At 48.0% G+C, this 27,899-nt stretch overlaps 2 protein-coding genes across 2 annotated transcripts in view; one reads left to right on the top strand and one right to left on the bottom strand.

The window, feature by feature from the left end:
* The window catches only part of MTBP (MDM2 binding protein), a 36,456-nt gene extending 22,123 nt beyond the window's left edge, over positions 1-14,333 (top strand). The window contains exons 15-22 of the mRNA XM_077351585.1: positions 923-1,016; positions 1,376-1,513; positions 4,462-4,557; positions 7,130-7,396; positions 8,780-9,029; positions 11,198-11,311; positions 13,215-13,280; positions 14,054-14,333. Of these exons, the coding sequence (XP_077207700.1) occupies positions 923-1,016; positions 1,376-1,513; positions 4,462-4,557; positions 7,130-7,396; positions 8,780-9,029; positions 11,198-11,311; positions 13,215-13,280; positions 14,054-14,092 (1,064 nt within the window). The 3' untranslated portion in view covers positions 14,093-14,333. The remainder of the gene's footprint in view (positions 1-922; positions 1,017-1,375; positions 1,514-4,461; positions 4,558-7,129; positions 7,397-8,779; positions 9,030-11,197; positions 11,312-13,214; positions 13,281-14,053) is intronic.
* Positions 14,334-16,034: 1,701 nt separating this feature from the next.
* SNTB1 (syntrophin beta 1) overlaps positions 16,035-27,899 on the bottom strand; it is a 104,256-nt gene continuing 92,391 nt past the window's right edge. Inside the window, exons 5-7 of the mRNA XM_077351586.1 lie at positions 22,177-22,373; positions 21,068-21,258; positions 16,035-19,430 (exon numbers count right to left, since the gene is read on the bottom strand). Coding sequence (XP_077207701.1) covers positions 19,338-19,430; positions 21,068-21,258; positions 22,177-22,373 — 481 coding nt within the window. The 3' untranslated portion in view covers positions 16,035-19,337. The remainder of the gene's footprint in view (positions 19,431-21,067; positions 21,259-22,176; positions 22,374-27,899) is intronic.

The raw sequence follows: 27,899 nt of genomic DNA, 5'->3' as shown, positions 1-27,899 counted from the left end.
TGTCTGTTGGTGGATGGTGAGCCTTGAGAGCTAGATGGGAAAGTAGCAAAAAAGGAGGCAAGGAAGCAAACCTTTGGAGGGAGCAAACAGGCAGTTCTTCACCAGAGCCACCAGATTTGTTCTTAATGTTACTTACTGAGTATTCTCACTATTCACTGTTTTTATTTTTTATTTTTTACAAAGCACAACCAGAACAAATAGGGTACAGCAGCTGTTCCCAACCCCCAGTCCGGGGACCAATACCGGTCCGTGGATCAGTCGGTACTGGGCTGCGGCTCCTCCTCGTCCTCTTCCCCAGCTGCTGTCTCAAGGGCTGCCCTGTCACTCTGCTACCAGCTCACCTTTGGTGCTCTCCGGCGACTGCCATGGCTGGGGCTCCTCCTCCTGCACAGATGCTAGCAGCACCCCCCAGTGGGCGGCAGAAAGTCAGGGGCGCCGGTGGGAAAGCAAGCGGAGCATTGGCTCAGGCGGTGGCAATGTCCCTTGGCAAAAGACTACCCCCCCCGACCCTCAGTAAAATTGTCAAGTGTTGACCGGTCCCCGGTGATAAAAAGGTTGGGGACCACTGGGGTACAGTATGTGGGTGTCCAGAGGTAGGCCAGCAGTTACCATGTGGAATGCAGAAAGCAAGAGGATTATGGGGAAAATCCTTTACTGGCGCATTCTAGAAACATAGAAAGTTCATTTAAATTTTATACTGTTTGTAAATGTTTTTCTATCTAATTTTGTGCATGTTTTGTTGTTAGCTGCCCGAGCCTGCTGCTAGGGAGGGGTGGCCAATAAACCTAAATAATAATAGTCTGAACTTCTCGTTTGGCCATAAATGGAGAGTGGGTTTCTGCTGCATATAGAGTGAAATACTGAGCCATTGATGAAGCTGCTGTTTGACTGCCTTTGTTCCCCTTCTTTTTTCTTGACTCAGATTCAGAGCTAAAATGTTCAAATCCTTTGGAGTGGCCAGAAAGAAGTGTCCTCCAGAACTTAGAAAACTTCAAAAAAATTAAGCAAAAACCAAGGTAATGCTGTGAAACATGCAGACATTTTGGATGTAGAATGGGAGTGGCCAAACTGTGGTTCCCTACATGTCCATGGACTACAATTACCATGAGCCCCTGCCATTTTGACTGGCAGCAGCAGCGCCTCAGGATCTCGAGCAGAGAAAGGTCTTTCCTCAAGGCCTACTGTTAGGGGTTTAATCTACAGCTTTTTACATGGAGTGCACATTATGCCATAGCCTCAAAGATTTGCTAGCAGGGGCTCATGGTAATTCTAGTTCATGGATATCAGGAGAGCCATAGATTGGCCACCCCTAATAGTAAATTACGTTGTCCTTGCTGGATGTTTTGGTAGTTACTCATTTTGTTTTTCCTGTTAGAGTTTCTGAGCAGCTGTTGGGGCGTAAAGATGGCCAGAAGGAGTCAGCAACTTTACTTGATGCTAAAGAGCTGTTGAAATTTTTCACTCCGGAAGGGCAGCCTGTTGGGATCCTTCAGCCTTTGCAAGTTCAGAAAAGGTAAAACTTTTGACGTTCTCTCCAAGCACCTTCTAAGACGAAAATGTGCAATTGCACAACACTGTGTGATCATAATTCGTGGTCACGGTGCACCACTTGTGCAGAAGAGTGTAATATTCATTGGTCCCAACAAAACCTTATTTGGAATGAAGGGTGCGCACCCACAGTACAGTGAGCCTTCTCTCAGAGACGTGAGCGTACATATACTGTAATTATTAGCACTCCGTTGATAGTCCAACTGTCTTGCACGGACTCAGGGCAGATCCTGTTCGCAAATCCAGGAAGCCCGCTCTTGAAGATTTAGGGATTTCCCCAGTTGTATCTTTAGAATTGGGAAGCTGAAGTTCTGAAGATGGTGAATAACAGAAACTGTATCGAGGTTTCTCAACTACTGCAGTAGGACTGCGGAGTGCATGCTGCTTTAGCCAAACTATATGTCTGGTGTGCCTATTGGGGTGGATTCTGTCTCCGTCATCCCGCCACACTGGGTCAAGTTTGAAGCCTTCCTCTAACCCAGGCTATCTTAACCAGGGTTTCATTATACCTTGGGGTTTCTTGAGGGCCCTGGAAGGGTTTCCCAAATGGGTGGGAGTTAATTAATTTTAATATATTTTAAAAAATTTTAAACATTGATCGGGTGATATGTCAGTCCCCAAAATGGCCAATGATGGTCCGGGAAGGGGAGAGGAGGGACCTCAGGTGTGCATGTACACAGCTCTGCTTCCCAGCCATATTCTGCATGATTGCACCGCTTCTGTGTTTTCTCGAAGTCTGAAGATTGTTTCAGGGAGTTCCCAATGGTAAAAAAGTTGCCCTAACTTAAGTGATGCTTCCATTGAACAAAGTTGGTGGAAAGGCTCCTTAGACAAGAGGAAAGCTCCATGGAGGATGGTTAGATCCATACCATATTATCCCTGAGACTGGAGGAAGGTGTGTGTGTGTGGAGGGGGGGGGATGTTATTGCACGGCACTGCTCTGTCTCCCCCCCCCCCCGGCAGAAACCATTCCCCAGCAATTCCCTTTTTCCAGACTTTTGTGTGTTACATGTGCCTTTTCTGAAATGGTAACTCTATGGGTATAGTAGCTGTACGGATATAAAGGTTTCCTGTGCGTGTACATATCCAATGAACTCCACATGCACATGGAAGCTGATGCCCAGATTTAAACTTAGTTGGTCTTAAAGGTGCCGCTGGACTCCAACTTCGTATAGATGGGTATAGATGAGGGGTCCCCAACCTTTCTGAGCCTGCAGTGCAGGCACTTTAGGAACTCTGACACGGGGGGGGATAGGACACATCCACACAATGGCTGCTGCAGGTGGAGCCAGCCACGAAACGGTTTCCCCATTTGGCCTCCAGTCACACAGCGAAGACCCTTGTGCTGTAGTGGCAGCTGCTGCCATGGTAACATTTTTTGGAAAACCTGCACAAGCCAATCAAAAGTCTTTTGAGGCCAAAACTCCACCTGGCCCTACCCACTTTCTAAACGCACATGTTGGGTGCCTGTGGGCCCCACCTTGGGGACTGTCTGCTTAGACCCTGTGTTTCTATGTACGTCTAGCTGCCTGTTTTCCTTTAGGACAGCCTTTCTTAACCTTTTTACCCTTGAGAAACCCCTGATACGTTCTTCAGGCTTTGAGAAACCCTGGAAGTGATGTCCGCAGGATACACCTCCCTGCCACACATCTGGAAGTCACATGTCAGCAGAAATGGCATTACCCAGACCAGGGGTAGTCAAACTGCGGCCCTCCAGATGTCCTTGGACAACAATTCCCATTCGCTGGCAGGGGCTCCTGGGAATTGTAGTCCATGGACATCTGGAGGGCCGCAGTTTGACTACCCCTGACCCAGACACTCCTACCGGCTGTGACTTCGTGTTCCGTCACCCCTGCCTCCCCCCATGCAGTTAAGTTAAAATTAGAGTACTTACCACTCTGGACTCCATGCATTCCATGTGCAACGAGCTTCAGCCAAGGAAGGACTTTTATGCCCCTCCCCTTTCCACCCTTCCAGGCCCGCCATTGGCCGTTTTGAGAGGGAGGAAAATAGGTCAACATAATCATATGTGGTCAGACCACCTGATCATTTTTTTTTTATCAGCATTATTTTGATCAGCAGCAGCTGCACTGGTTCCTACATGGTGCTTTTCTCTACTGGAAGGAGTCTCAAAGCGGCTTGCAATCGCCTTCCCTTTTCTCTCCCCACAACAAAAACCTTGTGAGGTAGGTGAAGCTGAGAGGGCCCTGATATTACGGAAGAAGAAGAGTTGGTTCTTATATGACGCTTTTCTCTACCCGAAGGAGACTCAGAATGGTTTACAGTCACCTTCCCTTTCCTCTCCCTACAACAGACACCCTGTGAGGTGGGTGAAGCTGAGAGAACCCTGATATTACTAAAGAAGAAGAGTTGGTTCTTATATGCTGCTTGCTGCTTTTCTCTTCCTGAAAGCGTCTCAAAGTGGCTTACAGTCGCCTTCCCTTTCCTCTCCCCACAACAGACACCCTGTGAAGTGGGTGAGGCTGAGAGAGCCCTGATATTACTGCTATGTCAGAACAGAACAGTGCTGTGGCAAGTCCAGGGTCACCCAGCTGGCTGCATGTGGGGGAGCGGAGAATCAAACTCAGCTCACCAGATTGGAAGCCCTCACTCCTAACCACTACACCAAGTTGGCTGTTCCTTCCAGGGCTGCCAAGGAACCCCAGGGTTGTATGAGGAAACCTGCTTTAGGTTAGGGACTTAATGCCAGTTGTCTGCTGAAGCTGTCCCAGGGTGTGTTTCCACGCTTGCACTATGGGGCCCCAGCATCCGTCGAGGCTTAATTGTGCTGGAGTTACTTTAGCAATACACTACCAACGTGACAGATTGTTCCCATTAACACTGTAAGAATTTGTTGTCTTTTCTATAAATAAACAACGATGGCAAGTTGAAATGAATTTCCCCCCTTTTCAGTGAAAACGCTTTTCTCCTGACACCAGAGCTGACGCCTCGGAAAGTGAGAAGTTTGCCTTTTGAAAAAGCTGCTGGGTGCCATTATCACGGCCTCGAGTAAGTTCCCTTTATAGTTTAGTGTTGCGAACTGCTTCTCCATTCTTCTTTCTTCATAGAAATACAGTTTTACTTCTGAATGAAAGCAGTAAGGAAAAGCCCTGAGAGCTTTATACATTGAGTAATGCAGTTCTGTTACGATGGGGCTGGGGCGAGCTAGGAAGGACTGGGGTGAAGAGGATATGTAGCAATATTCATTCTGAAGAATATCAAAACCAGTCTTGGAATTTGGGCTGACCTGGATGGACATGCAAGCTCTGGGCATCCACATCTGGGAAGCGAAACACGGTTGTCCCTGGTTAATAATACTTGGATGGGAAACCACCGGGAAAGTCTAGGGTTGCTACACAAAGGCAAGCAATGGCAAACCATCTCCAATTCTTTGATAATATTGAGTGTGGTTTTTTAAAACAATAAAAATATAGTTTCGGGTCTCCTGTTTGATATTCGTTTGTTGCTGCTTCTGATTCACAAAATGACGGTGGTCCATGTGACCTTTTCCTAGCATTGGGAGCGATCGCTACAGATGAGTTGTCCAGAGTAGGAAGAATGAAGATAGTGACAGCTTTCCTAAATATATAGATAATATTTCAGTGCCTACTGAGTATATAAACAGGAAAAATCAAATGCCATGAAATGGGTAATCTGCAAGGTTCTTTTTGTCCGGTCAGGTAATGAGCTTGTTTCTAGTGGTAAAACTAAAATCATTATTTAAGTTGAATCTAAGAGGGATCTGCCACACTTCTGTTATACACAGCGCTGAGGCTGTACAATACAGCCTGCTAGATCTGAGTGTGGGGCATTTCTTTGGGTGGGGCTTGCTAGCCTGCCCTCTGCTGTGGCACCAGCCCTATCCTAGGAGGATTCAGGAGGATTCAGGAGCCTCAGAATAGTTGTAGAAGCGGTCAAAATGCATCCCAGTACTTCTGCGCTCCAACTGGCCAGTTCCTAGTGGAACCTTCCAGCCCCCTGTCTCCTCAGCCTCCTGAAAGCCCTTCTATTTAAAGGGAGGTTTCTCCACCCCCTTTAATGCTCAGGACCCAATAGGGCCTCTTCCAGTCCCTGGCTCCTTCTGTTGACCCACTTCTCAGCTCTATGGGTTGTGACAGGGCAGGCATTTGCAGTGTCCTCCTGGGCTTCCCTCATCCATGCAGGGCCCAGCTGATTGCTTTCCTTACAGCAGCTGTATACCTTGCTGTGTTGCCTCCCTTTTCATGCTGTCTAATTGTCTCAGCAGCATCCCCACCTGTGTGTGTGTGTGTGTGTGTGTGTTTGTGTGTGGGTAGAGAGAGAGTCAAGGTTGATTGGAAGGTCAGAGGCACAAGGCATCCCCAAGAGAGAGGGAAATTTGGTGAGATAATCTATGCCCTAGAAGCCACGCAGCATTATCTGTTCCTTCTGAACATTTTGATAGAATGAATACAGGAGCTTTCATCTCATGCGCTTTTCCCATCTATCTGAGTGGCATTTTTAGAAGCTCACAGGAGAATACCTTGTCGCAGATTCTGAAAATAGATGGGGTACATTTAGGTCACGGCAGCTGTACACACTTTCTCCAAATATTGAAATTTTGATAGAAAGGCTTTGGCTGAAGTTGGCATATTTTACTTTGGCATATTTTAATCCTTGACATTTCTGTGATTGTGAAGAAATAAATTGCAAGCTGAAGTTATCCATGCAATGGTCACCTAGATTATTTTAACTCCCTCCACAGGGGTCTAACCTTAGCGCTGACCCGGAAACTGCAGCTGATACAGAATGCAGCTGCTCGGGTCCTTACTAGGACACCGTGGAAGGCCCTCATATGACCTGCCCTCCAGCAGCTGCATTGGTTGCTGGTTAAATTATGCATCAAATTTAAGATTCTGGTTTTAATCTTCAGGACCATACATGGTCGGAGCCCTGTGTATCTAAAGGTTCGCCTCTTCCCATATGCCCTCAGAAGAACATTAAGATCTTCAAATACCAACATGTTGGTGGTCTGTGGCCTGAAGGAAGTTCATCTGGCCTCAACCAGGTCCATGGCCCCAGCCTGGTGGAATGAGCTGCGAATTGAGGTCTGGGCCCTGATGGAATTACACGGCCTGCAAACTGGCATTATTCCTCCAGTATTCCTCCAACTGGCTTACAGTTGAGGTTAGAACAAGCTAATATAGCTAACAGAATCTATAGGCTGTCCTCCGTTTATCTCTGGGGTATTCCTGCCACTAAACTCAAAGCTGAACTCAAAGGGGAAAATCACATGACGCCCATAAATCGACTGACAGGTGGATAGACCAATTGGGACGATAGGCAGGGAAACTGAGCACTGCGAGGTTGTATATATTAACTGTAATTTAATTGGATGATGTACAATGTATGAGGTATGATGCAAACTGCCCCGGGGAGGGATGGCCTATAAAACTAAATGAATAAATAAAGTATAGATCAGACCATTGCAGCCCCATGTTAACTTGATTTAGCTGCGATTCCTCGCAGGCACATAAGACGCTCTTTCCAGAGGAAAGCAAAGGATATTTGATTCTCGGTTCCATTGCAGCACACCCAGCTACTCTCTCTAACTCTCTTTCAGATACTGTCTGGACAACAGAAGAGCATTGGAAAGAGACATGGGATTTGCTGAACTTCAAACGCGCCTCATCCGTTATGAAACCCAGACCACTTGCGCAAAGGAGTGCTGCCCTGTGCCAAGCGTCTTGAGCCCTCTTCCATCACCTGCGGTGTCGTCAGAGCCCGGAAGCATCCCAGATGGGGAATCCTTGCGGAGGGATCACCATACAGATGTTTCCAAGCTAAAACGCAGATCGAAAGACCAGGACGGCTTCTGTTCCAACAAAAGGTAATATTCTAAACTTAACAAAGGGGAAATGTGGGATCTTGCTTTCTTCATTTAGATCAGGGGTAGTCAAACTGCGGCCCTCCAGATGTCCATGGACCACAATTCCCAGAAGCCCCTGCCAGCAAACGCTGGCAGGGGCTCCTGGGAATTGTAGTCCATGGACATCTGGAGGGCCGCAGTTTGACTACCCCTGATTTAGATAATCCTTGTGTCTACTTGCACACTTTTTAAAGCAGTGTGATCTCTATTTGGTAGCACTTGAATGGAGTATGTTGACAACATTTGAAGGCATTTTCCTTTAAGGCAGGCTTTCTCAACCAGGGCTTCATGAAACACGGGGGTTTCTTGATGTCCCTGGAAAGGTTTCCTGAATGGATGGAAGTTAATTTTCTCTCTCTGTATAAAATGTGTTAAACATTTGTCAGGTGATATGACCATGGTTCATATCAACCCCCCTCCCCAAATGGCCAGTGATGAGGGGGTAGGAAAGGGAGGGGACTGAGGTGGGCATGTGAACAGCTATGCCTCCCAGCCATATTCTGCACCAGGCTTTTTCAACCAGGGTTTCATGAAACCCTGGATTTTCTTGACAGCCTCGGAAGGGTTTCCCAAATGGGTGGGAGGGCCTGGAGGGGGTGAGAAGGGGAGGAGCCCCCAGGTGGGTATGTCTACAGCTCTGCTTCCCAACCGAATTCTGTGTGATTGTGCCAGTTCTGGGGTTTCTCGAAGCCTGGAGAATGTTTCAGGGGTTTCTCAATAGTAAGAAAGTTTCTACATGCTGGCTGAAGGTCCCAGCCTTACCAAAGCTGGCAGAATTCAGTTATATATATGTCAAGCATAATTAATTCTCAAATACAGAGACAAGCACATTTTCATTCAAAACAGGATGACTTTTCATTGTTGAAATGGGTCCAGGATCCCCAATGTGGTGCCTGCCAGTGCCTTACCTGGCAGCTGCAAATGTTTTCAGAAAGTGGGTGGGACCAGGTGGATTGGATCTCCTTGCCCAGCAAAGTCTTCTAGTTATTCAGTGAAGGATCTGATGGGCTGTGCAGATTAAAATAGCATTACATTAGTTGCTGCTATACTGTTCATTTTATTCCCGTCTCTCACTCCTCTTCCCCAGTGTGTTGTTTGAATTACTCCTTCTTCCCTGTGCTTGGACTGTCTTTGGTCGTATGTGTGGCTCCATTCTCCCCCCCCCCCTGCCTGGCAGCCATTTCGTGGCTGCACCCCCAAGATTAGAATTTCATAGGTGCTCTCAGAAAAATCGGGGACTGCAGCACAGGAAATCACCGCCATGTTTTAATAACTGAGCTCCTGAGAGTTTAACAGAATGCACGCATCTTTGAAATAATTTCTGCTTCCCCTTCCTCTTCCTAGGTTAATGAAATCTGAAAGCACAGATTCTCTGCTGTCCCAGGCAAGCGGGAGCAGCGTTGCTTGCCGGTCAAGAAGCGCCACAAGGCAGCACTTGGACAGACCGATCCCTCTGTCTTCTGCGGCTGCCAAAATGCCTAGTGACCAGGGACACAAAGGAACCGCAAGGAGCAGCTTGGCAGGTCAGAGGCCTGCGGAAGAGCCGGAAACATCAAAGCCAACAAAGGAATCGCGGTCTCAGAAGCACACACGGGTAAAGGATTTTTCAAGGAGGCTACAAAGGGGACACGGGAGGGTTGCCGTTTCTCAGTATAGAACCATGGAAGCTTAAGAGTCAGAAGGGGCCATCCAGGCCATCTAGTCCAATCCCTTGCTCAGTGCAGGATCAGCCTAAAGCAGGGGTAGTCAAACTGCAGCCCTCCAGATGTCCATGGATTACAGTTCCCATGAGCCTCTGCCAGTGAATGCTGGCAGGGGCTCATGGGAATTGTAGTCCATGGACATCTGGAGGGCCGCAATTTGACTACCCCTGGCCTAAAGCATCCAGGATATCTGTCCAGCCTCTGCTTAAAGACCACCAGTGAGAGGAGCTCACCAACTCCTTAGGCAGTCGATTCCACTGCTGAACTACTCTGACCATGAACAAATTAGTACCGTTCTCCATGTACCATTCTCCCATTACTGTGGGTCTTGTCCTCTGATGCCAACAGGAACCTTTCCTTGCCTTCCTCTAAGTGACAACCTTTCAAATATTCCATTCTTTGATGGAATAAGTGGAGCAAAGTTAAAAACTTGCCATTTTTACAAGGTTCCTCTGACTGAATCGGTGACCCACAAGCCACGTGAGGGCCTTGTGACCTTCCCCAGTGGCCTTTGGAACAGTTTTCTGAAACTCTGCCTGGTAACTCCCATTGCTTTTGCGCGCTTTTGCCCCTGCTGTGTATTTCATTCTTCGGTCCTCACTGCATGCTTTCTTTATGCTCTTGTGTCCCTTGCGTCATAAAGAAGCAAACGGAGAGGGAAATGCACATCTTGCGCAGGTTAGGGAAGAATCTGGTCTGCTCCACAGTCTAAAATCCATCGTGATAAAATGTGAAACCTTTGGCACATGGTGCAGTCTTGAAACTCTGGGAAATACTTTCCCCAGTCGCAACATTATCTCAGCTCAGGAAACTGTTATATGCGAAGCAGCTGCTCCTGAAGGCACCAAAGAGGGAAAGAAATCAAAGGAGGCCAGCCATCAGCAATGAACAGAGACCCAACAAGTGTATGGGATGGTTTCAAAAAGTAGTATTTTCCGACGTTTCAAGGGGCAATTTAAGTATTTTATGACCGCATTTTGTATTCCCAGGACGTGAGTAAGCAAGTTAACTGTTCACCTCTTCAGACAAAAAATGGTGGAATATTTTTTTAGCTTTCCTGTTTGGAGAGGGGGCCAAGGTGTGCATTTGTTAACAATTTTTAGTTGTACCTCTAAGGCAGGCTTTCTCGACCAGGGTTTTGTGAAAACTTGGGGTTTCTTGATGGCCCTGGAGGGGTTTCCCGAATGGGTGGGAGATTTAAAAAAAATTAATTTGTTGATATGGCCATATATGGTCATGTCGACGCACTCCCCCCCCAATGCCGTGAGTAGTGGGGTGGGAAGGGGAGGGGCCCCAGGTGGACATGTACACACCCATGCTTCCCAACTATGTTGGGTGATCTGATCATAGTTATGTCAACTCCCCTCCCCTCCCCAAACTGTCCAATGGTGGGCCTGGAAGGGGAGGGCCCCTGGGTGGGCATGTCCACAGCTATGCATCCCAACCACATTCTGCCTGATTGCACCACTTCTGGGGTTTCTTGAAGCCTGAACAATGTTTCAGGGGCTTCTCAATGGCAAAAAAGTTGAGAGAGGCTGCTCTAAGGTATACACCTAAATCTAGTATGAATGTAATAAAGACATGTAACATACAGGAATTCTTGAACTATGACTGGTTGCTGCTCTCATGGATTGTCTTAGAACAGTGCAATAGACATCCAGAGAGCCAGTTTGGCCATCCCTGTCTTGGGGTAATGGTTTGTTTGTTTAGTCTATTTCTGCCCTGCCCTTTCTCCGGGGAGGCCAGGCCCTCCATGTCTCCACTTTATCCTCAGGGCAGGTGGTTTAGGCGGAGGGAGTATGACTAGCCCTAGGTCACCCAGTGCATTTCCATGGCAGGACAAGGATCTGAATGCGGATCTCCCAGATCCTAGGCTGGCACTGTGATCATTATTCCCTGTTATCAGTCAGGAAGGGTCCAGGCACCAGCTATTCAGCATGGTCGCTCTGAAAACTGTTCCTTTTGGACGTCATTCTAGTCAGGAGAAAATCTGGAGTAGAATCAAAGCACATCATGTATTGGGCCACAAGCTATTAAATGCGCCTGTGTTTTCTTCCAGATGCTGAAGGAAGTGGTGAGTAAAACCCTGCAGGCCCACGGCATTGCGGAAGACCACGAGTGCTTTGCTACCTGCAGCCAGCGTCTCTTTGAGATCTCCAAGTTCTACTTAAAGGTACTCGCTTGTCATCGATCGATTGTGTCTTATAGCCCATCTTCTCTTGTGGAACTCTAGGTGGGCTGCGTAAAATGGAAGTCTGGGGAAGTTCTCCATCCAGGCACCCCGCAGTTCAGCAAGGTTGCTGTACGGTGTGCCTTTCAGCTGTAGCCTTGGACCCAGCCCTGGGAATAAAAGTTTTTATGAATGGCAGAAGTTCAAGGCTGACAAGGGACCTGGGGGATGCATTTAGCAGAGTGCCGGCAAGCTCCTTTGAGCAACCCGACAGCACCACTCTTCCCTGGGCGACCACATGCCTCGGGCTCCTCAGACTTTTACACAACAGATTTTCAAGTGGCCTTTCTTTGCGATGGAGCTCTTTCGAAGGAGCTACACTTTGCAGTAGTTGTGTGTTTGTCTCCTTGTGGAATGCTTGAGCCGCACGCATCTCCATAAGGGAACGGCCATTGCTTAATCTCATAGCAGAAGCCTGCCGAAGGTTAGGGTGGTGGCGGGCCGATGCGAGCCCAAATTCCGGTCAAAGTTTCAAACTAATTGCCACACCAGGGAGCAGAGGTGTGCATCCTTCACACCGTGCCATCTGGACTGCATTAGTATCACAGTAGGATGTGTGGTGGGGACATGTCTACCTGTGGATACATCTTAATTGAATGTATTCACTCTGCTGCTAAATATCTAGGCCATTTTATGTAAAAAAAACTGGGTCTGAGTCTACTGGCCGGGCAGTCATGAGTCTGTTCCCACTCTTTATTTTGTATTTCTTAAGATTTAGAACCCGCCCCCATCACCAGAGGTGGACTCTGGGCAATTATAACAATCCATCATACTAAAATCAAGCTACAATTTCAGAATCTAAATGCCTAAAAACAGACGTTTAGGGCCGGAACCCTCGGCCCTGCGTAGGGAGCAATGTAGGCTGAGAACGGACCCGTGGGGTGCATTTTGCACATGTAAGATGGCACCGATTTTCCAGCTCCACATTCACACAATACATGAAACGCACAATACATGAAACATCTTCAAGACACGAGGGAATGTGGCCATTTGAGACATCCTGTAAAAATCTTTTTTGCAGGCGTCTGTTCAAAAGTGTAACTGAATCCCCTCCATTGTGGCCTGGTTGCAGTGCATGAACAAAGCGATATAAAAGTGTTGTTTTTTTTTCAGTTGGAAGATATGAGGACTTCAGGCACCATTTGAGCATTTTTGCAGTCTAGAGGAGCTGCTAAACTTCCACCTACGATAATGGTTCTGAATCACTTTGCAAGAGTCACCACTAAGCTAGCAGGAAGTTCAGTCTCAGAAAAGAACTCATTATGGGATTACTGGGGCAACTGTGGGATCAGTTGGTGAATAGCGGGTAACACCTCTTTTGTGGCTACCCACACTTCCAATTTTGTGGCAAAGTGCTGAATTAATTGTGTTACTGCTAGGGCTGAGCCAGAACTGCTGGCCTCTTTTCTTGGTCTCCTTCATGTCTAAAATTAGCCGCCCGTTTTGGCAATTTTTCAGCGCTTGTTACGAAATTTTGCATATTGTCCCAATTCTTGATGCTGTTTCCGTTCTTTGCTTCCTCTGTCGTTGGCCTTTTAAGTAAGCCTCTCTCCCACAATGCCCTGTGTTTTTGTCCATGATGCTGTATGGATCACCTAGCCAATGAGATTGAATGGCAGCCTAGGAAAATTAAGGTCTGGAAGGATGAATTTTTTTGGTGAACTCGTTCCGTTGTATTGAATTTGCTGTTTTCAAAGCAAATATCAAAATTGGGGCGTGTTTGTGGAAGCAGTAACTATTTCTGTTTTGCTACTAAGTGATTTATTTTTTTTTAAGCGTGGACTTATTCTTTCTCTTCAGCTAAATATAAATATTGAGATCCACTTAACATATATTTCACGTTTAGGATCTGAAAACTTCTCGGGGTCTCCTGGGCGAAATGACCAAAGCTGCAAACAGCAATGTTAAACAGGTAAACTGTGTTTGGTCTGTAAGTTATGTTGACTGTCCTGAGCATTATTGCAAAATGATGGCTGACACTTGATTATCAAAGTCCCTGGCCTGAGGGAAGTTTCCCTAACCTCGACTCAGGCCAGGGCCTTTTTGGTCCTGGCCCCATCCTGGTGGAATGAGCTCCCGGGAGAGCTGAGGGCCCTGTCAGAGCTATCACAGTTTGCAGGGCCTTCAAAACAGGACTCTTCCCCCAGGTCTTTGGTTGAGACCAGGGCGAGGAAGATCGTGGACCACTGCAGCTCGACCCAGGCCATCAGGCTACACCCCTTCCCTGGGGTGGGGGGGGGGTACTTGCCTGGAGGGTGGGGAGCAGGGCTTTTTTGATGTTTGGTTCTGCTGGGATTTTAATGGTTTTCTATTGAGGAATTGACTTTTTGCAACCTACCACAAGCATTTCGCGGGAGGGGCAGGCTAAAAATCAAAACATAAAATAAATAAAATTGTGGTGGCTTTTGTCAGCTTCTACATTCTGTGGGTTGGATTAGGCTCACTGATGGAGCGTAAAGTATCTGTGTCATCCCCCTTTAAAATATTGCTGCTTAGCAACCTAATTGGAGCTAAACGTTTTGTCACTGCCCACAAAACATCTGCCCCACACTTTGGGAAACAATGTTTATATGCAGCTGTGGGCTTTTCTTAACCTTTGAATTTCCAAGAACTTCATCTGTCTCTCTAAACTGTGTTTATGTTGTATGTTTGTTTCTGACTACCTTTTCTTGGGGTATTTTATAGGTGATCGAATGGGTTTTAGAAAAGGCCACCAAGAAGTGACACGTGACCGAAACCTCGATGTTCTTCAGACAAACCGAGTTTGTCAAACAGAGGGCCTTGCTGCATAGTCCACGTGCCTAAAACCAACAGCATATTCAGTGTGTTGTATGCAGTGACCTGCCTTGTAAAGAATTACATTGAAGTGAGCCACTTCATAGTTGTTATGTAACCCTCTTGGCGTTGTGGTATGGCTTGCCCAGCTTTTTATTTAGAGCAGTAAAAGCCAAGTATTGTAAAAGTCGACAGCTTTATCTTTCTTCCCCTCCTGTCTGTAGAATTCAAGAGGTGCTTAATTCCGTAAACCTCTTTTGTTATAGCATCAGGGTTTGACTTGCTGCAGAATCCTCGTTGGGAGGTCATTAAGTGGAACATGCTTCTCAGGGTCACATCAGACACACCCACAGATCTGCCTGCAAAGTCCAGTTATAGAGCAGGCTTTCTCAACTGGGGTTTCATGATGGCCCTGGAAGAGTTTTGTGAATGGGTGGGAGTTAATTAATTTTAATGTATTTAAAAAAAACAAAAACATTTCTCTGGTGATATGACCATAAATGGTCAGGTTGACCCACCCTCTCTTCCAAAATGGCCAGTGATGGGCCTGGGAAGTCCCTTCCAACTCTGATCAAATGAGAGGGTAGGGAGGAGCCCCGGGTGGGCGTGGCCACAGCTGTGCTTCCCAACCGTGTTCAGCATGATTGTACCACTTCTCGAAGCCTGAGGAATGTTTCAGGGGTTTTCAGTGGTAAACAAAATCGAGAAAGGCTGCTGTAGAGCAAAGAGGCACAGGTTGTAGGGCTTGAAACACACAGTTCCAATTGAGTTGAGGGTTCAAGTAGGTAGCTGTTGCAGCTAATCATACATCCAGCACATTTTTTTCCCTTCCTGAGCCTTCTGTCTCAACATCCACTGTCAGCTCTCTGGCAATACCTGCCCCAGGATGCTATGAATGTTCTGGCTTCTGCTGAGAGGGACCCTCTAGTGCAGCGGTTCACAACCCGGAGGTCGCAACCCCTCGAGGGGTCATTTGGCCCTTTCCTGGGGGGATCGCAGCAGTGACATGGAACTGACCTCCTCTGTGCTGCCTCGGAGCTCACCAAGGTGGCGCGGAGGCCAGCGCCATGGCAAGCAGGTGTGGCACGTGCACGCCAGCACGTACCCGCCGCCCCTACTCTAGGGGCGTGGCACTAGGGCGGTTGAGAACTGCTGCTCTAGTGTATGGGGAGGGCATTTGCTGTGGTGGCATTCACTGTTTCTCGGGATGCCGGAACCTGATAAAACAGGATCATCTCCTCCTCTGCCAGTGGTGAGCCCACAAGCACCAAATTCCCTTGGTGTGAGCTTTCTCAGCCTCAGACGGCTTAGCCATTGTATCATCCCGCCAAATAGCAAACGCCGTCTTACCAGACAACAGGTGTAATGGTGCCGAAGTGGTCACCTGGAGCAGCTCAACAGCTGACGTTTTACTAGTCTGATGGTAACTGCAGCACCTGCAGGAAATAGCGAGTCCCTCTTTCTTTCTGAGACGCCCAGAACGGTGCACAACCCATCTTCAGCTTAGTTAGTGCACAGTGAGATAACCTGCTTGATGCAGTCCAGACGTCTTCCTCCAAGATGGTGCTGCTGCACTGGGGATATCGTATTTTCTCAATGATGGATGTGCTCTCCCTTGGATTTGGAGAGGGGGGAAGGCTGTCCTTCTCCAGGAAGACATACGTGTTGCTCGTGTTGCCGTGTGAATATAGCTTCCATGAAGCCGGTAAAACCCATGAAGGCTCAAGTGACCAACCTGGAATCATTGCTTCCAAAGTTACCAGCCAGTCCTTGGTTTCATGCATTTCAGAAGGATTATACCCGTGCAAGAAATCTCCGAATCAGCCTGCCAGTCTCCCACCTATAGCAGCCTGTACTACTCACTTTGAAAATCAATATAGCTTCACAACCGTTCCAATAAATGATATTTTTTATTAAATATAGTATTTTCCTCTAAAATATAAATATTTTAAACTAAACTCTTATAAATCTGATGAAGTAGCTCCATATATATTCCGTTCTATCGTCCCCAACCAAATAAGAGTCGGTCCAAAATCTGTATTTAATTTTGTCTATAAATATATAATAATAATTTCTCTTTACAAACTAGTTATTCACTTATTCTTCATATTATAATCTGAGCACCGTAAATTACATGACATCCCGTGTAATTTTAACTGTTGGTAACTAACAGATGAATCCTGATTATTTACAAGGCCGATATCCTTATCTATAACATTCCAGTGAGTTTTTGAAAAAGTATTTAAAGAAGCAGTACAATTTACATGTGCATCAGCTTTCCCTACAATACACAATATCCTAGATTATTTGTAATTTCTCTCACTCAAATGTGTGTGTTTTTTTTTAAACCCTTCCATTTATGGTTAATTGAGATTTAGGGAAGAATTCTTAATTCATGCAAGGCTGGTAATTCTTTTGTGTTGCTTAACTTTTGACAAAAGGTAATTCAATCTGCAATATCTGTCATTCTTTAGCTGTCAGACATAGAAGCTCTAATCTAGTGTCGGGGCTTCCTTCTTTCAAAGATTCCCCAAGCTAATGGGGTATTCTCCATTGAGGAGAATGTGGAGACCCATTGGACTGACATTTTGTGCACTCCAAACGGCTCTAGAGCTCTGGATTAGGACAGCAGGTTTCTTACACTTTCTCAAGAGGACGTCTGCGGAAGAGAGTGCTTTGATATACCAGCTCAGTTTAAGATTGGGATAGAAGTAATGCTCCCAGTCTCTTAAATGTGATCACGATGTGGGGTCCACGTGCTCCTTCCTAAATCTCTACATTCTCCTGCCCATTTTAACTACGGCTGGGATTTGCACCGGTACCCCTGCTAACCGCAACCATCTTACCAAGTATGCTCTTAATGCAGCGTGGCTTAATCAGCTTCAAATTCTGATCTCAAATCTTAGTTGAGACACCCAGGCTTGTGTTCCGTGTCTGGCAACAGTCCATGTAATGCTGCAGAGCACTCTTTTGGCTACGGTTTAGAGATCAGAGCGGCTGCACGTGTGCCTTCTCCTCTATCCCCACAGGATTTTAGCAGCTAGCACAAAAGTGTTTCTGGGGAGGGCAGGTGGGTGGATGCGTCTTTAAGGGAAGAAAGATCTTTTCAGCATTAGCGTATGCACAGAAATCACATCTCTCTCTGTTTGGTGGGGGGGAAGTTGAATAAGATTTCTGTCTTGCTGCCAAGGAGCACAGTTCAACCGAAACAAGAGAGTTCCTTTTGTGCCCGCCAGTCCAAGGATATCGAAGGTAGTTCTGTTACAGGAAATCTGAACGTGGGGATCTGTAATACTACAAAAGCCGCTTGCTCCAGCCCTCCGATCGTAATTTCTGCTGACAGTCTACCTGTTTCCCTCTCTCCCCCCCCCCCCCCCCAATACAGGAAACTGTTGGTGCATTCAAAGTCTTTCAAGCAATATTGCTTTCATACTGTACATCACCTAAAAATGACACTTTAGGATAGGGAAAGATAATGCCTGGTTAAATCCACCCTTTTCCCCTGCCCCGTGAACCTTATCCAATGAGATACCCCCCCCCCCCCCAAGAACTTGTAAACTGGAACAGAGGTCCTGCCCAAGTTACCCACCTCTGCTGTCCATAGCTATGTGTGGGTCAGGAGGACATGCATTAAGGCTGGGCTGGGCTCTTGGCAGCTGTTCTTGCTGGGGAGAAAGGTCTCCCGTGGGGGAGCCAGCCGATAAGGGCAGCCCTTCGGTCTGGGCTTGGGTCAAACATGGCCTGTAAACGAAAATCAAATGCCAACAACGGCTTTATAGATTCCCCCCCCCCTTGTTGCTTGTTTTGTAGTTCTACTCAAAATGGTTAGCACTGCATCAGGCACCTCTGAATTCATTACAAAAGTTATTTACGGAAATAAGACTCTCAAAAAGCAGCTTTTTAATTTTACCAGGTGGATATACACAGCAGCTTCTGAAGTCAAGTGTTAGGGGCGGCTGGTGTAACCTCCTGTCTGTCCTAAGTAAGGAAAATTGAGTCACCCTGCTCCACGTTCATTGAGTAGACCATTGGCGGATGTACGGCTTGGGGGTACTCCCTCGTTGCAGGAGGTTCTGGCTGTCCCCACCCAACCTCAAATGATGCGGTGATGCTATGGCATTTGCAGATCATTGGCGGGGTGGGGAAGCACAAACACCTGGGGCTTTCAAAACATTCTCACCTGTGTGGCGTGAGCATCCAGACAGCTACCTATTTATCTGGCCTATCAGTAGGAGAACTGGAAGGTGGCTCAGTGGGAAAAGCTGCCATTTTAACACAGCCGCTCACAATTTCATTGGCCAGATCCCATACAAGCAGATGTCTAGTACAGGGGTAGTCAAACTGCGGCCCTCCAGATGTCCATGGACTACAATTCCCAGGAGCCCCCTGCCAGCGTTCGCTGGCAGGGGGCTCCTGGGAATTGTAGTCCATGGACATCTGCAGGGCCGCAGTTTGACCACCCCTGGTCTAGTATGTTACCTCCTCTTCACTTAGGCCTTGGCTCACTACAGTGGTTTTCAAGCCTTCCTATTCTCAGAGAACTCATCCCTTTATGTGCCACCAAAACTACATGTTACGAAGGAGTCTGGGGCGTGTTTTGCCATGTGCCATTTTGTTCGTACAGGCCACCGGCAAAGACTGCGTTTTAGAGCGCCCCCAAAGCTTGCTTGCCGCTACAGATCAGTAAGTAGGGACAAGGATCTCTCAGGGAAGCCTGGCCTCTGGTATTGATCTTCTCTCTTGAAAGTTCTGATCCTCCCAAGGGATCCCCAGGTTCTTCAGAGCCCAGTTTAAAACCTACTGCTCCGTATCACTGACAAGAGGCACAAGAATGAATCCGATATGGTTCTATGTCACCTCAGGCAATTATCCCTTCCATACTCAACGTGCCATTATTTATCGTGATCTGTCACGTCCCCCACATTCCATCCCCTCTTGGGCGTCAACGTTAGATGAAGCGAAGGTTCTCTTGCTCTTGATCTGCTTTTTCCTTGATGATTCTTATTCTTTCTGTCTTGTTGTTACCGTGACTGGGCTTGGCCCCGGCGGGACAGACTCCCTGCACAAAGCCATTATGCGTGTTGCTTGCAGCTACACCCGCGGCAGGACTGCCTCTTGAAATTCAGATGAGTCTGGCAACTTTGTTCCTGTTTTTCTTCTGTGCAAAAATAAACCCCCTCGGTGGACAGTGAGTTCATGCTACCAGACCGAGCCTTGTAATCTTGGCTGAAAGGAAGGAATGAATGATGAACACAATTGGCTTCGGACAAGAGTGTAGATCCAGTTGCTGAAAAGAAGAGGTAGAGAAAGGGGGGGGACACATCTGTGAGTGAGCTAAGCTTAAAACCACAAATGGACAAGAAATTAATGTTTTCATTTCCCCCCCCCCTTTTTTTTGAACATCCAGCTTAATGAAGGATTCCGTCGAGCTCAAAAGCTGTGTTTTGTGTCGTATTATTTTGGATTTTTGAAATGTATGAGTATCCCTTAAATGGAATACGCCAGGGGGCCTCAACTTTTTTGGAGAGTGAACATTTTTGGAAACTGGCCCGGGGGTGGGGTGGGGGGCATAGCCACAAAGCAGCTGCTATAGAATGCAGAGCCAACAAAATCTCAGCAGTCAAAGTTAGGCATAACCAGGATTTCTTGAGAGCCCTGGAACAGTTTCCAGAATGGGTGGGTGTAGATTTTAATATATTTTTAAAATTTGTTAAACATTTATTGGGTGATATGACCATATATGGCAGTGGTTTTCAACCCGGGGGTTGGAACCCCTTTAGGGGTCAAATGACCTTTTCACAGGGGTCGTGGCTGGGGGGGGGGCGCCATCCTCCCTGCCCTTCTGGTACTGGTCACCCAAAAATAGTACCGGGGAGACCAATTCAGGAGTGGTAATCAAAGGTGCAGTATATTATCTGAAACATGATCGGCACACAAATCAATTCTACGAAAATGAAGTCCCATACAGAATAAATGCTCTCCCTTAACAGTCAGCCGGGTCCCCTAGAACAGGGGTAGTCAACCTGTGGTCCTCCAGATGTTCATGGACTACAATTCCCATGAGCCCCTGCCAGCAAACGCTGGCAGGGGCTCATGGGAATTGTAGTCCATGAACATCTGGAGGACCACAGGTTGACTACCCGTGCCCTAGAAGGGAGCAACCATGCAGACAAGGAGCATGCTCCGTGTCCCCAGCCCAGACCGTTGAGCAGGCTGTCGTATCACTTTCTGCAAGGCTCGAGTCCATCAGAATCTGCACAATTTGGCGACTAACAGACATCCTTCCACCTGCTCCACTTGACATTAGATTAATATTAAGGTTAGTCATTCAGAGATAATAAAATAATGAGTGGAGGGGGCGGGGAAACTGGAATCATTGGAAGGGGCTAAACAGGCCGTCTAGTCCAGCCCCCTGCTCAGTGCAGGGTCAGCTTAAAGCATCCCGGAGAAGTCTCTGTCCAGCCGCTGCTCGAAGATTGTCAGTGAGGGGGAGCTCCCCACCTCCTTGGGCAGCTGATTTCATGGCTGAACTACTCAGACTGGGAAATTTTTAAATTCTTTTTATTTTAAGTGTTTGATTTAGCAAGCAACCGCAGAATGTGTGAAGGGTACAGAACCCCACTTCCCTGTAATCTCAGCTTTTGTTTTTGGCAATTTTTCAGCTCTTGGGCACAGAGTTTTAATTTATTCCATGCAGAAGACACTCATGGTCCTGATTGTTTTCAGCCATGCAAGGAACCATTTCCTGAGGGCTAGGCTTCTTGGCTCGAAACTCACCCTTCCCAATTCTTACGCTGCCTGACTCAGAGCGCAGCTGTTCCCTGCGCCCCCGAGGCACGCCTGCTCCTTTCACAAAACCTTTCCACTGGGCAGCTAACAGACGGCAAGAGCCCACGTTCCCAACTCGGTGCAGAAGTCACTTACGATTTCACCTTCCTTCCCTCCGAAGTCTAGATAGAGCATCCGAATCCCATCGTCCGAGGACATTTTTAGCTTCTCGTAAGGGAACTGCACGATGGTCTTGGAAAAGGCACCGTCCTGGGGCTCAGTCGCAAGAGAGAATCCGTGGTCATAATGGATGGTCAAACGGCACTCTTGGTTCTTGTAGGTACAAGCTGAAGGAGCAAGCCGAAAAAGGAGAGCGGGTTGAGAAACCAGAGTCAGAAATAGGAGGCTGATCCTTTTTGGCAAGGACCAGAACTAGTTTGGCTCCAGTGGGAGCTGTGAGGGCAACTTTTACTTGTGTTGCAGGACACCATCCATTCCCTCCTCCCCTCTACACTGAAACAAGATCTTCTGTCCGGTAAAACCGGCACCAGCTTGGCTATCCATGTGTCTTTTCACCCAGCACATTTTTCCCCCAAACTTCTGATGAAGCGACCATCACTGGTCTCCTTTTAAAGTGTCCTGGCATTAGAGAAATAGAGAGGGAACTTTGTACAGAGTAAAGACGTACCGTATATACTGGCATATAAGCCGACCCGCAAATAAGCCGAGGCACCTAATATCTGGGCAAACTTATTGACTCGCATATAAGCCGATGGTGGGACATGCTCCATCACCCCATCCAGCATTGCCATTCCTTTTGCCATTGAAAGCAAAAGGAAAAAGAGATCAGAGTCCCTCGGTCAAACCATTGATGTCCTACAAGCTGCTGATGAAGGGCAAATGTTTTGGAAGCTGATGACTGAACTCAAGCAGGATCAGGGACTGAGGTCTCTCTTCCAAAAGCCAGGTTGGTGTAGTGCTTAAGAGTGACGGCCTCTAATCTGAAGAAGCGGGTTTGATTCCCCCCTCCTCCACTTGCAGCCCTTGCAAGGGTGGCCTTGGGCCAGTCACAGTTCTCACAGAACTCTCTCAGCCCCAGGGTGTCAGTCATGGGGAGAGGAAGGGAAAAGGATCTGTAAGCTGCTTTGGGATCCCTTCGGGTAGTGAAAACGGGATATAAAAAAACAGCTTTTCTTCTTTCCCACTTTTCCTTGAGAGTAGCAGCTGACGAGTTCTGCCAGGGTCTCTCTGGGCTTTTTACTCACCGGTTGTGATTTCCGAGGTAAGCTCCGCTGCGTTGTGGCAGCCTTGAACTATGCTGCGTGTCCACAGAGAAAGGTCCCTGCTCGTCTCCGTCCTAAAGAGATGGTTCTCGATCCCTTGCCGCGTTCCTGTTCGAGTGGCGAAGGAGACGTCGATCCCGGATTGTGGAGAGGCCTTCCCCGGACCGGAATGCACCAACCTGGAGACAAAAGACCCATGAAACCAGAAGCAGTCCGTAATCTGACATTGGGGATTAGCAAATGGAAGCAGGAAGCTCTGAGAAAGGAGAAGGCAGAAGGGGGTCTGAGTCCAGGATGGTTTTTTCTGGTAGTGATTAATTCTGCAGCCCCTGGGCCAAATCTTCCTCCTAGAGAGGTCCCACCTGGGCCCCAGGAGCCAACCCGGAAGCAAAAGGTAGAGTATGTGGTAGGATAGAAGAGATCCGGGACTTTAATCTCTTCCTTTCTCACAAAGACCCTCCAGCAAAGCTTCCGCATGGCTCCTCAGAGCATAGCTGGGTACGTGAGAAGAATCTCCAGTTCAAGATCCGAACTTCCCTGGACGCAAGGGGGAAATGCTGCCCAGGTAGCGACTCTCCATCAAGAAATCTGGGCTTGCAAGAGGCCTTGCCAGCAATTCAAACAACAACAACATTTATTTTTCTGAAGTTTGCAGTCCAAGCTATTCTTCCTAAAATTTTCCTGAGTGGAGGATCCCATCTTCTTTGGAGGCTCTTCTCCCACACCTACTCCATGTATAAGGGGCATCTTGCACAAAGTTTTGTAACGACCCTAGTTTGATTTCTATACCGCCCTTCCATATGGCTCAGGGCAGTTTACATACAACATCATGGCGGGGGGGGGGATACATGGAATGAATCAATATATAACATAAACAAATACAACCACAGCAATCTAAATAACACAATTTCAGTGATCTTAAACAACAGTATAACAGGAACAGGAACTTAGCTAAGGCCCTTAGAGAGGCCTTAGTTTCCACCCCACCTCCCCATTCAGCAAAAACTACATTTTGAAGGATGCTGAGTAATGACCACTGTAGAGAGAGCTTTAGGGCTGGAATGAGAAGGGATTGGTGGGGCTAAAGGTATCACTCTGGTGATGATGAAAAGTCCTATCAAGTCTCAGCCGCTTTACAGCAACCCCATAGGGTTTTCAAGACAGGAGTCGGTAGGAGGCTGTTTGCCATTGCCTGCCTCTGAGCAGTGCCCTGGACTTCCCTGCTGGCCTCCCCTCCAAGCTCTAACCAGGGCCAACCCTGCTTGGCTCCCAGGTTCTGGCAAGATTAGGGTAACCTGAGCTGGCTTTGTTGGTCTTAAACTGCGGCCCTCCAGATGTCCATGGACTACAATTTCCATGAGCCCCTGCCAGCGTTTGCTGGCAGGGGCTCATGGGAATTGTAGTCCATGGACATCTGGAGGGCCGCAGTTTGACTACCCCTGGTCTTAAAAGGTGCCATTGATCTCAAAACATACTGTCCCACAGACTGAAGTGAGCTGACTACTGCCTGTACGTGCCAGCAGAGGGCGCCGGAGAGCCGCTCATCAGACACAAGGTTTACTTTTGGTCGGGATGCTAAAAATATGCAGATATTTGTGGACTGTGTATTCTTTGGCTCCTCGAGAGATTTGGAATATGTTCACGAAACGTGCTGGCTGCTTAGTCCCACCCTCCTCCCTTTGCTCGCAGCCTAGTGTTTCTAACTCATTACGAACCTTTCTGGCTCCAAAAATTACAAAGATTTTGTAATACCCAGTTTCTTTTCTATATATAACCTTTTAATTCGATCGGAGGGGTGAATTATTATGATTTAAAATGGCTGGCTTCCCTTCCTCTCCCCACAACAAGCACCCCGTGAAGTAGGTGAGGCTGAGAGAGCTCTAACAGGACTCATCTGTGAGAACAGCTCTAACAGGACTGTGACCATCCCAAGGTCACCCAGCTGGCTGCATATGGAGGAGTGGAGAATCAAATCCAGCTCTCCAGTTTAGAGGCTGCCACCCTTAACAACCCAAGTTACCACACAATTCCACAAAGGAAGTCCTTGGCATCCCATATCAACAGTTTTCAAGTAACCCTACTGTATTATGCAGACACTATGATGCAGTTTAATGACACCCATTCCAACAGACAGTATTTTTATTGGTTCAGGAGGAGAGAGGAAAAGGAGGTCAGAGCATATGCCTTGCAGATTCATGCCCTTGTTCCTTCTACTCAAGTACTGCCTCTTCTGGCTCAAGCAGAAAAGTCTTTCCCATCACCTGCCGCCTGGGACCTCAGCAGGAGATGCCATGGATTAAGGCTGGGACCTCCCAAAGAATTCCAGGGCTCAAGCAGAGAAAGGTCTTTCCAGTCACCTGCCGCCTGGGACCTCAGCAGGAGATGCCATGGATTAAGGCTGAGACCTCCCAAAGAATTCCAGGGCTCAAGCAGAGAAAGGTCTTTCCCATCACCTGCCGCCTGAGATCTCAGCAGGAGGTGCCGTAGATTAAGGCAGGGACCTCCCAAGGAATTCTGGGTAGACAGGAGGTTCATCTATCCAAAGCCAGCCGAGACCCTATGGGAAGTCCTTCTGAACCCTGCAGAGAAACTGGGAGAATCAAAATAACCCATCCTTGGAAAACACTTAGATTCTACCACAATTTCCCTCTGCAGGAACAATCCCTTAAGGAGGCTCCAGTACATGCAGAAGAACTGAGCACACTGTCCAAAGTATGTGCACGCTCTCCCTCCTTTGCTCCACTCTCTCTCTGATGCAACAGGTACATGCCTGGGGCTTTACAGTCACGATTCAGGGAGCCTCTTATCCCCAGCCTGTTGTCCTCAGATAACCCTCCGGTCTACCCGCAAGGCACTGGCGAAATCCCACCGCGCAGTCTTACAGAAAAACCACTCTGAGGTCGTTAACAGCTTCCAGACCCTTTCTCCCCTGTTCGTTTCACGCTTGCGTGCACATGGCTTGTCACAATGGGAGAAACCCTCGTGCTGCTTCGTCCCGGCCCAGGAGTCTTCTGTGTGTGCGCAGTGGACGGTTACGCAACACGACCGCTCTGTCCACACAGCTCCCCATGCGTCCCTCTCCTCCTGCTATGTCAGAAAAGCTCTGCCCAGTGACACTTTGGCAGTTATCATGCTGAGCATGGCTGGCTTTAGTTGGTAACATGAGAAAGAGCTCTCCGACACCTGGGCCTCCGGGCGGAGGGGCAGTGAAAGACTGGCAAGAATGGAAGTCTCATATGACCCGTCTCCCCTGCAGATGGGGACTGCAGCAAAGAAATTAAAAGAAAACATCAAGAAAGCGAAGATCATGGCATCCGGCCCTCTCAATTCCTGGCAAATAGATGGGGAAGAAATGGAGATAGTGACAGATTTTATTTTCCTGGGCTCCAAGATCACTGCAGATAGGGACTGCAGCAAAGAAATTAAAAGAAAACATCAAGAAAACGAAGATCATGGCATCCGGCCCTCTCAATTCCTGGCAAATAGATGGGGAAGAAATGGAGATAGTGACAGATTTTATTTTCCTGGGCTCCGAGATCACTGCAGATGGGGACTGCAGCAAAGAAATTAAAAGACGCTTGCTCCTGGGGAGGAAAGCTCTGGCAAATGTAGACAGCATCCCTAAAAGCAGAGACATCACCCTGTCAACAAAAGTGCGTTTAGTCAAGGCTATGGTATTCCCAGTTGCAATGTATGGCTGTGAAAGTTGGACCATAAGGAAGGCCGAGCGTCAAAGGATCGAGGCTTTTGAACTCTGGTGCTGGAGAAGACTCTTGCGAGTCCCTTGGACTGCAAGGCAAACAAACCGGTCAGTCCTAGAGGAGATCAGCCCTGACTGCTCCTTAGAAGGCCAGATCCTGAAGATGAAACTCAAATACTTTGGCCACCTCATGAGAAGGAAGGACTCCCTGGAGAAGAGCCTAATGCTGGGAGCGATTGTGGGCAAAAGAAGAAGGGGACGACAGAGAATGAGGTGGCTGGACGGAGTCACTGAAGCAGTCGGTGCAAACTTAAATGGACTCCGGGGAATGGTAGAGGACAGGAAGGCCTTGGAGGATCATTGTCCATGGGGTCGCAATGGGTCGGACACGACTTCGCACCTAACAACAACAACAACAAAGGTCAGAACCAAAACCCTGAGCCTGATCCGGAAGCCAAGTGGTAACCAATGCAGCTGCCTCAGCATTGGCTGGACATGGGCCCTCCAAGATGACTTCCAAATTCGTTTCCAGGCTCAGTTCAAGGCACTAGTACTGATCTCTAAAGCCCAGGATCTTCCACCAGCAGGTGAAGCCTCAAAGTTTTAACTTTGAGAGCCGTCTTAACGTAGCGGTTAGGAGTAGCAGCCCCTAATCTAGAAAGCCGGGTTTGATTCCCCCCTCTTCCACATGCAGCCAGCTGGGTGACCTTGGGCCAGTCACAGTTGTCTCACTCAGCCTCACCTCCCTTGCAGGGTGCCTGTTGTGGGGAGAGGAAGGGAAGGCAATTGTAAGCCACTTTGTGGTAGAGAAAAGCGTGGTACTGCTCTCCCCCCCCCCAGTCACAACTCTATGAGGTTGTTCAGGCAGAGAGAGAGAGAAGAAGAAGAAGAAGAAGAAGAGTTGGTTCTTATATGCCGCTTTTCCCTACCCGAAGGAGGCTCAAAGCGGCTTACAGTTGCCTTCCCATTCCTCTCCCCACAACAGACACCCTGTGAGGTGGGTGAGGCTGAGAGAGCCCTGATATCACTGCTCGGTCAGAACAGTTTTATCAGTGCCGTGGCGAGCCCAAGGTCACCCAGCTGGCTGCATGTGGGGGAGTGCAGAATCGAACCTGGCATGCCAGATTAGAAGTCCGCATTCCTAACCACTACACCAAACTGGCTCTCTAAATCAGCTAAAGGTGTCCCAGCCAACTCCACAGCTGTGTGAGAGACTGAAGGAGGGCCAGCATGTTGTGTTCTACACCAACACACTTTCATATATAGCTTCAGTATTCCAAGAAGATGAGATCCAAATCAAGGGACCTCAGAGGAAGAAGTGGGGCAGATTCCCCGTCAGCCTTGTGAATAGCAGCAGCTGCAGAATGTCTTGCAGAGATAGTTCTCCTCTTTGCTCATGGGTCCTTAAGGCCTAGGGCGTGCCCAGAGGCACAAGACCTTGGGGGAAGCGAAAGAATCAAGGGGCTCTTGCCTTGGGGCACGTAGGCGGGGAGGGGGGAGATGCCCTGAAGCAGGATGATGGAAAATAAGATCTGCTGGCATTGAGCTGAACTTCTGTTTGCCTCTGTTGTATTTCCCCTCTCAGTGTTAGCGGCTTTGTGTCTCCAGTGGGGAGAGAACTAAGAAGAGAGGAAATCATGTTTGAAGGGCACTCAACGGATCAGCTCTTTGTGGAGCTTGGAAACGCTCTTTCCTTTCCCATCCAGCTCTTACTCATTCATTAAGTGTCCCCCTCTCCCTCCTTTTTTTGGTCTGTGTTCAGGGGTCTGGAAATCTCCCAGAATTACAACTGATCTCCTTGAGAAAATGGCTGCTTTAGAAGGTGGACTCTAGCTTGGGCCTTTCCTCTTCTCAAAACCTACGCTTATCAGTCTTGGCCAGGGGTAGTCAAACTGCGGCCCTCCAGATGTCCATGGACTACAATTCCCATGAGCCCCCTGCCAGCGAATGCTGGCAAGGGCTCCTGGGAATTGTAGTCCATGGACATCTGGAGGGCCGCAGTTTG

Source organism: Paroedura picta, chromosome 9, assembly GCF_049243985.1.
Source record: "Paroedura picta isolate Pp20150507F chromosome 9, Ppicta_v3.0, whole genome shotgun sequence".
NCBI lineage: Eukaryota > Metazoa > Chordata > Lepidosauria > Squamata > Gekkonidae > Paroedura > Paroedura picta.
This window is presented reverse-complemented; position numbering and strand designations above follow the sequence as displayed.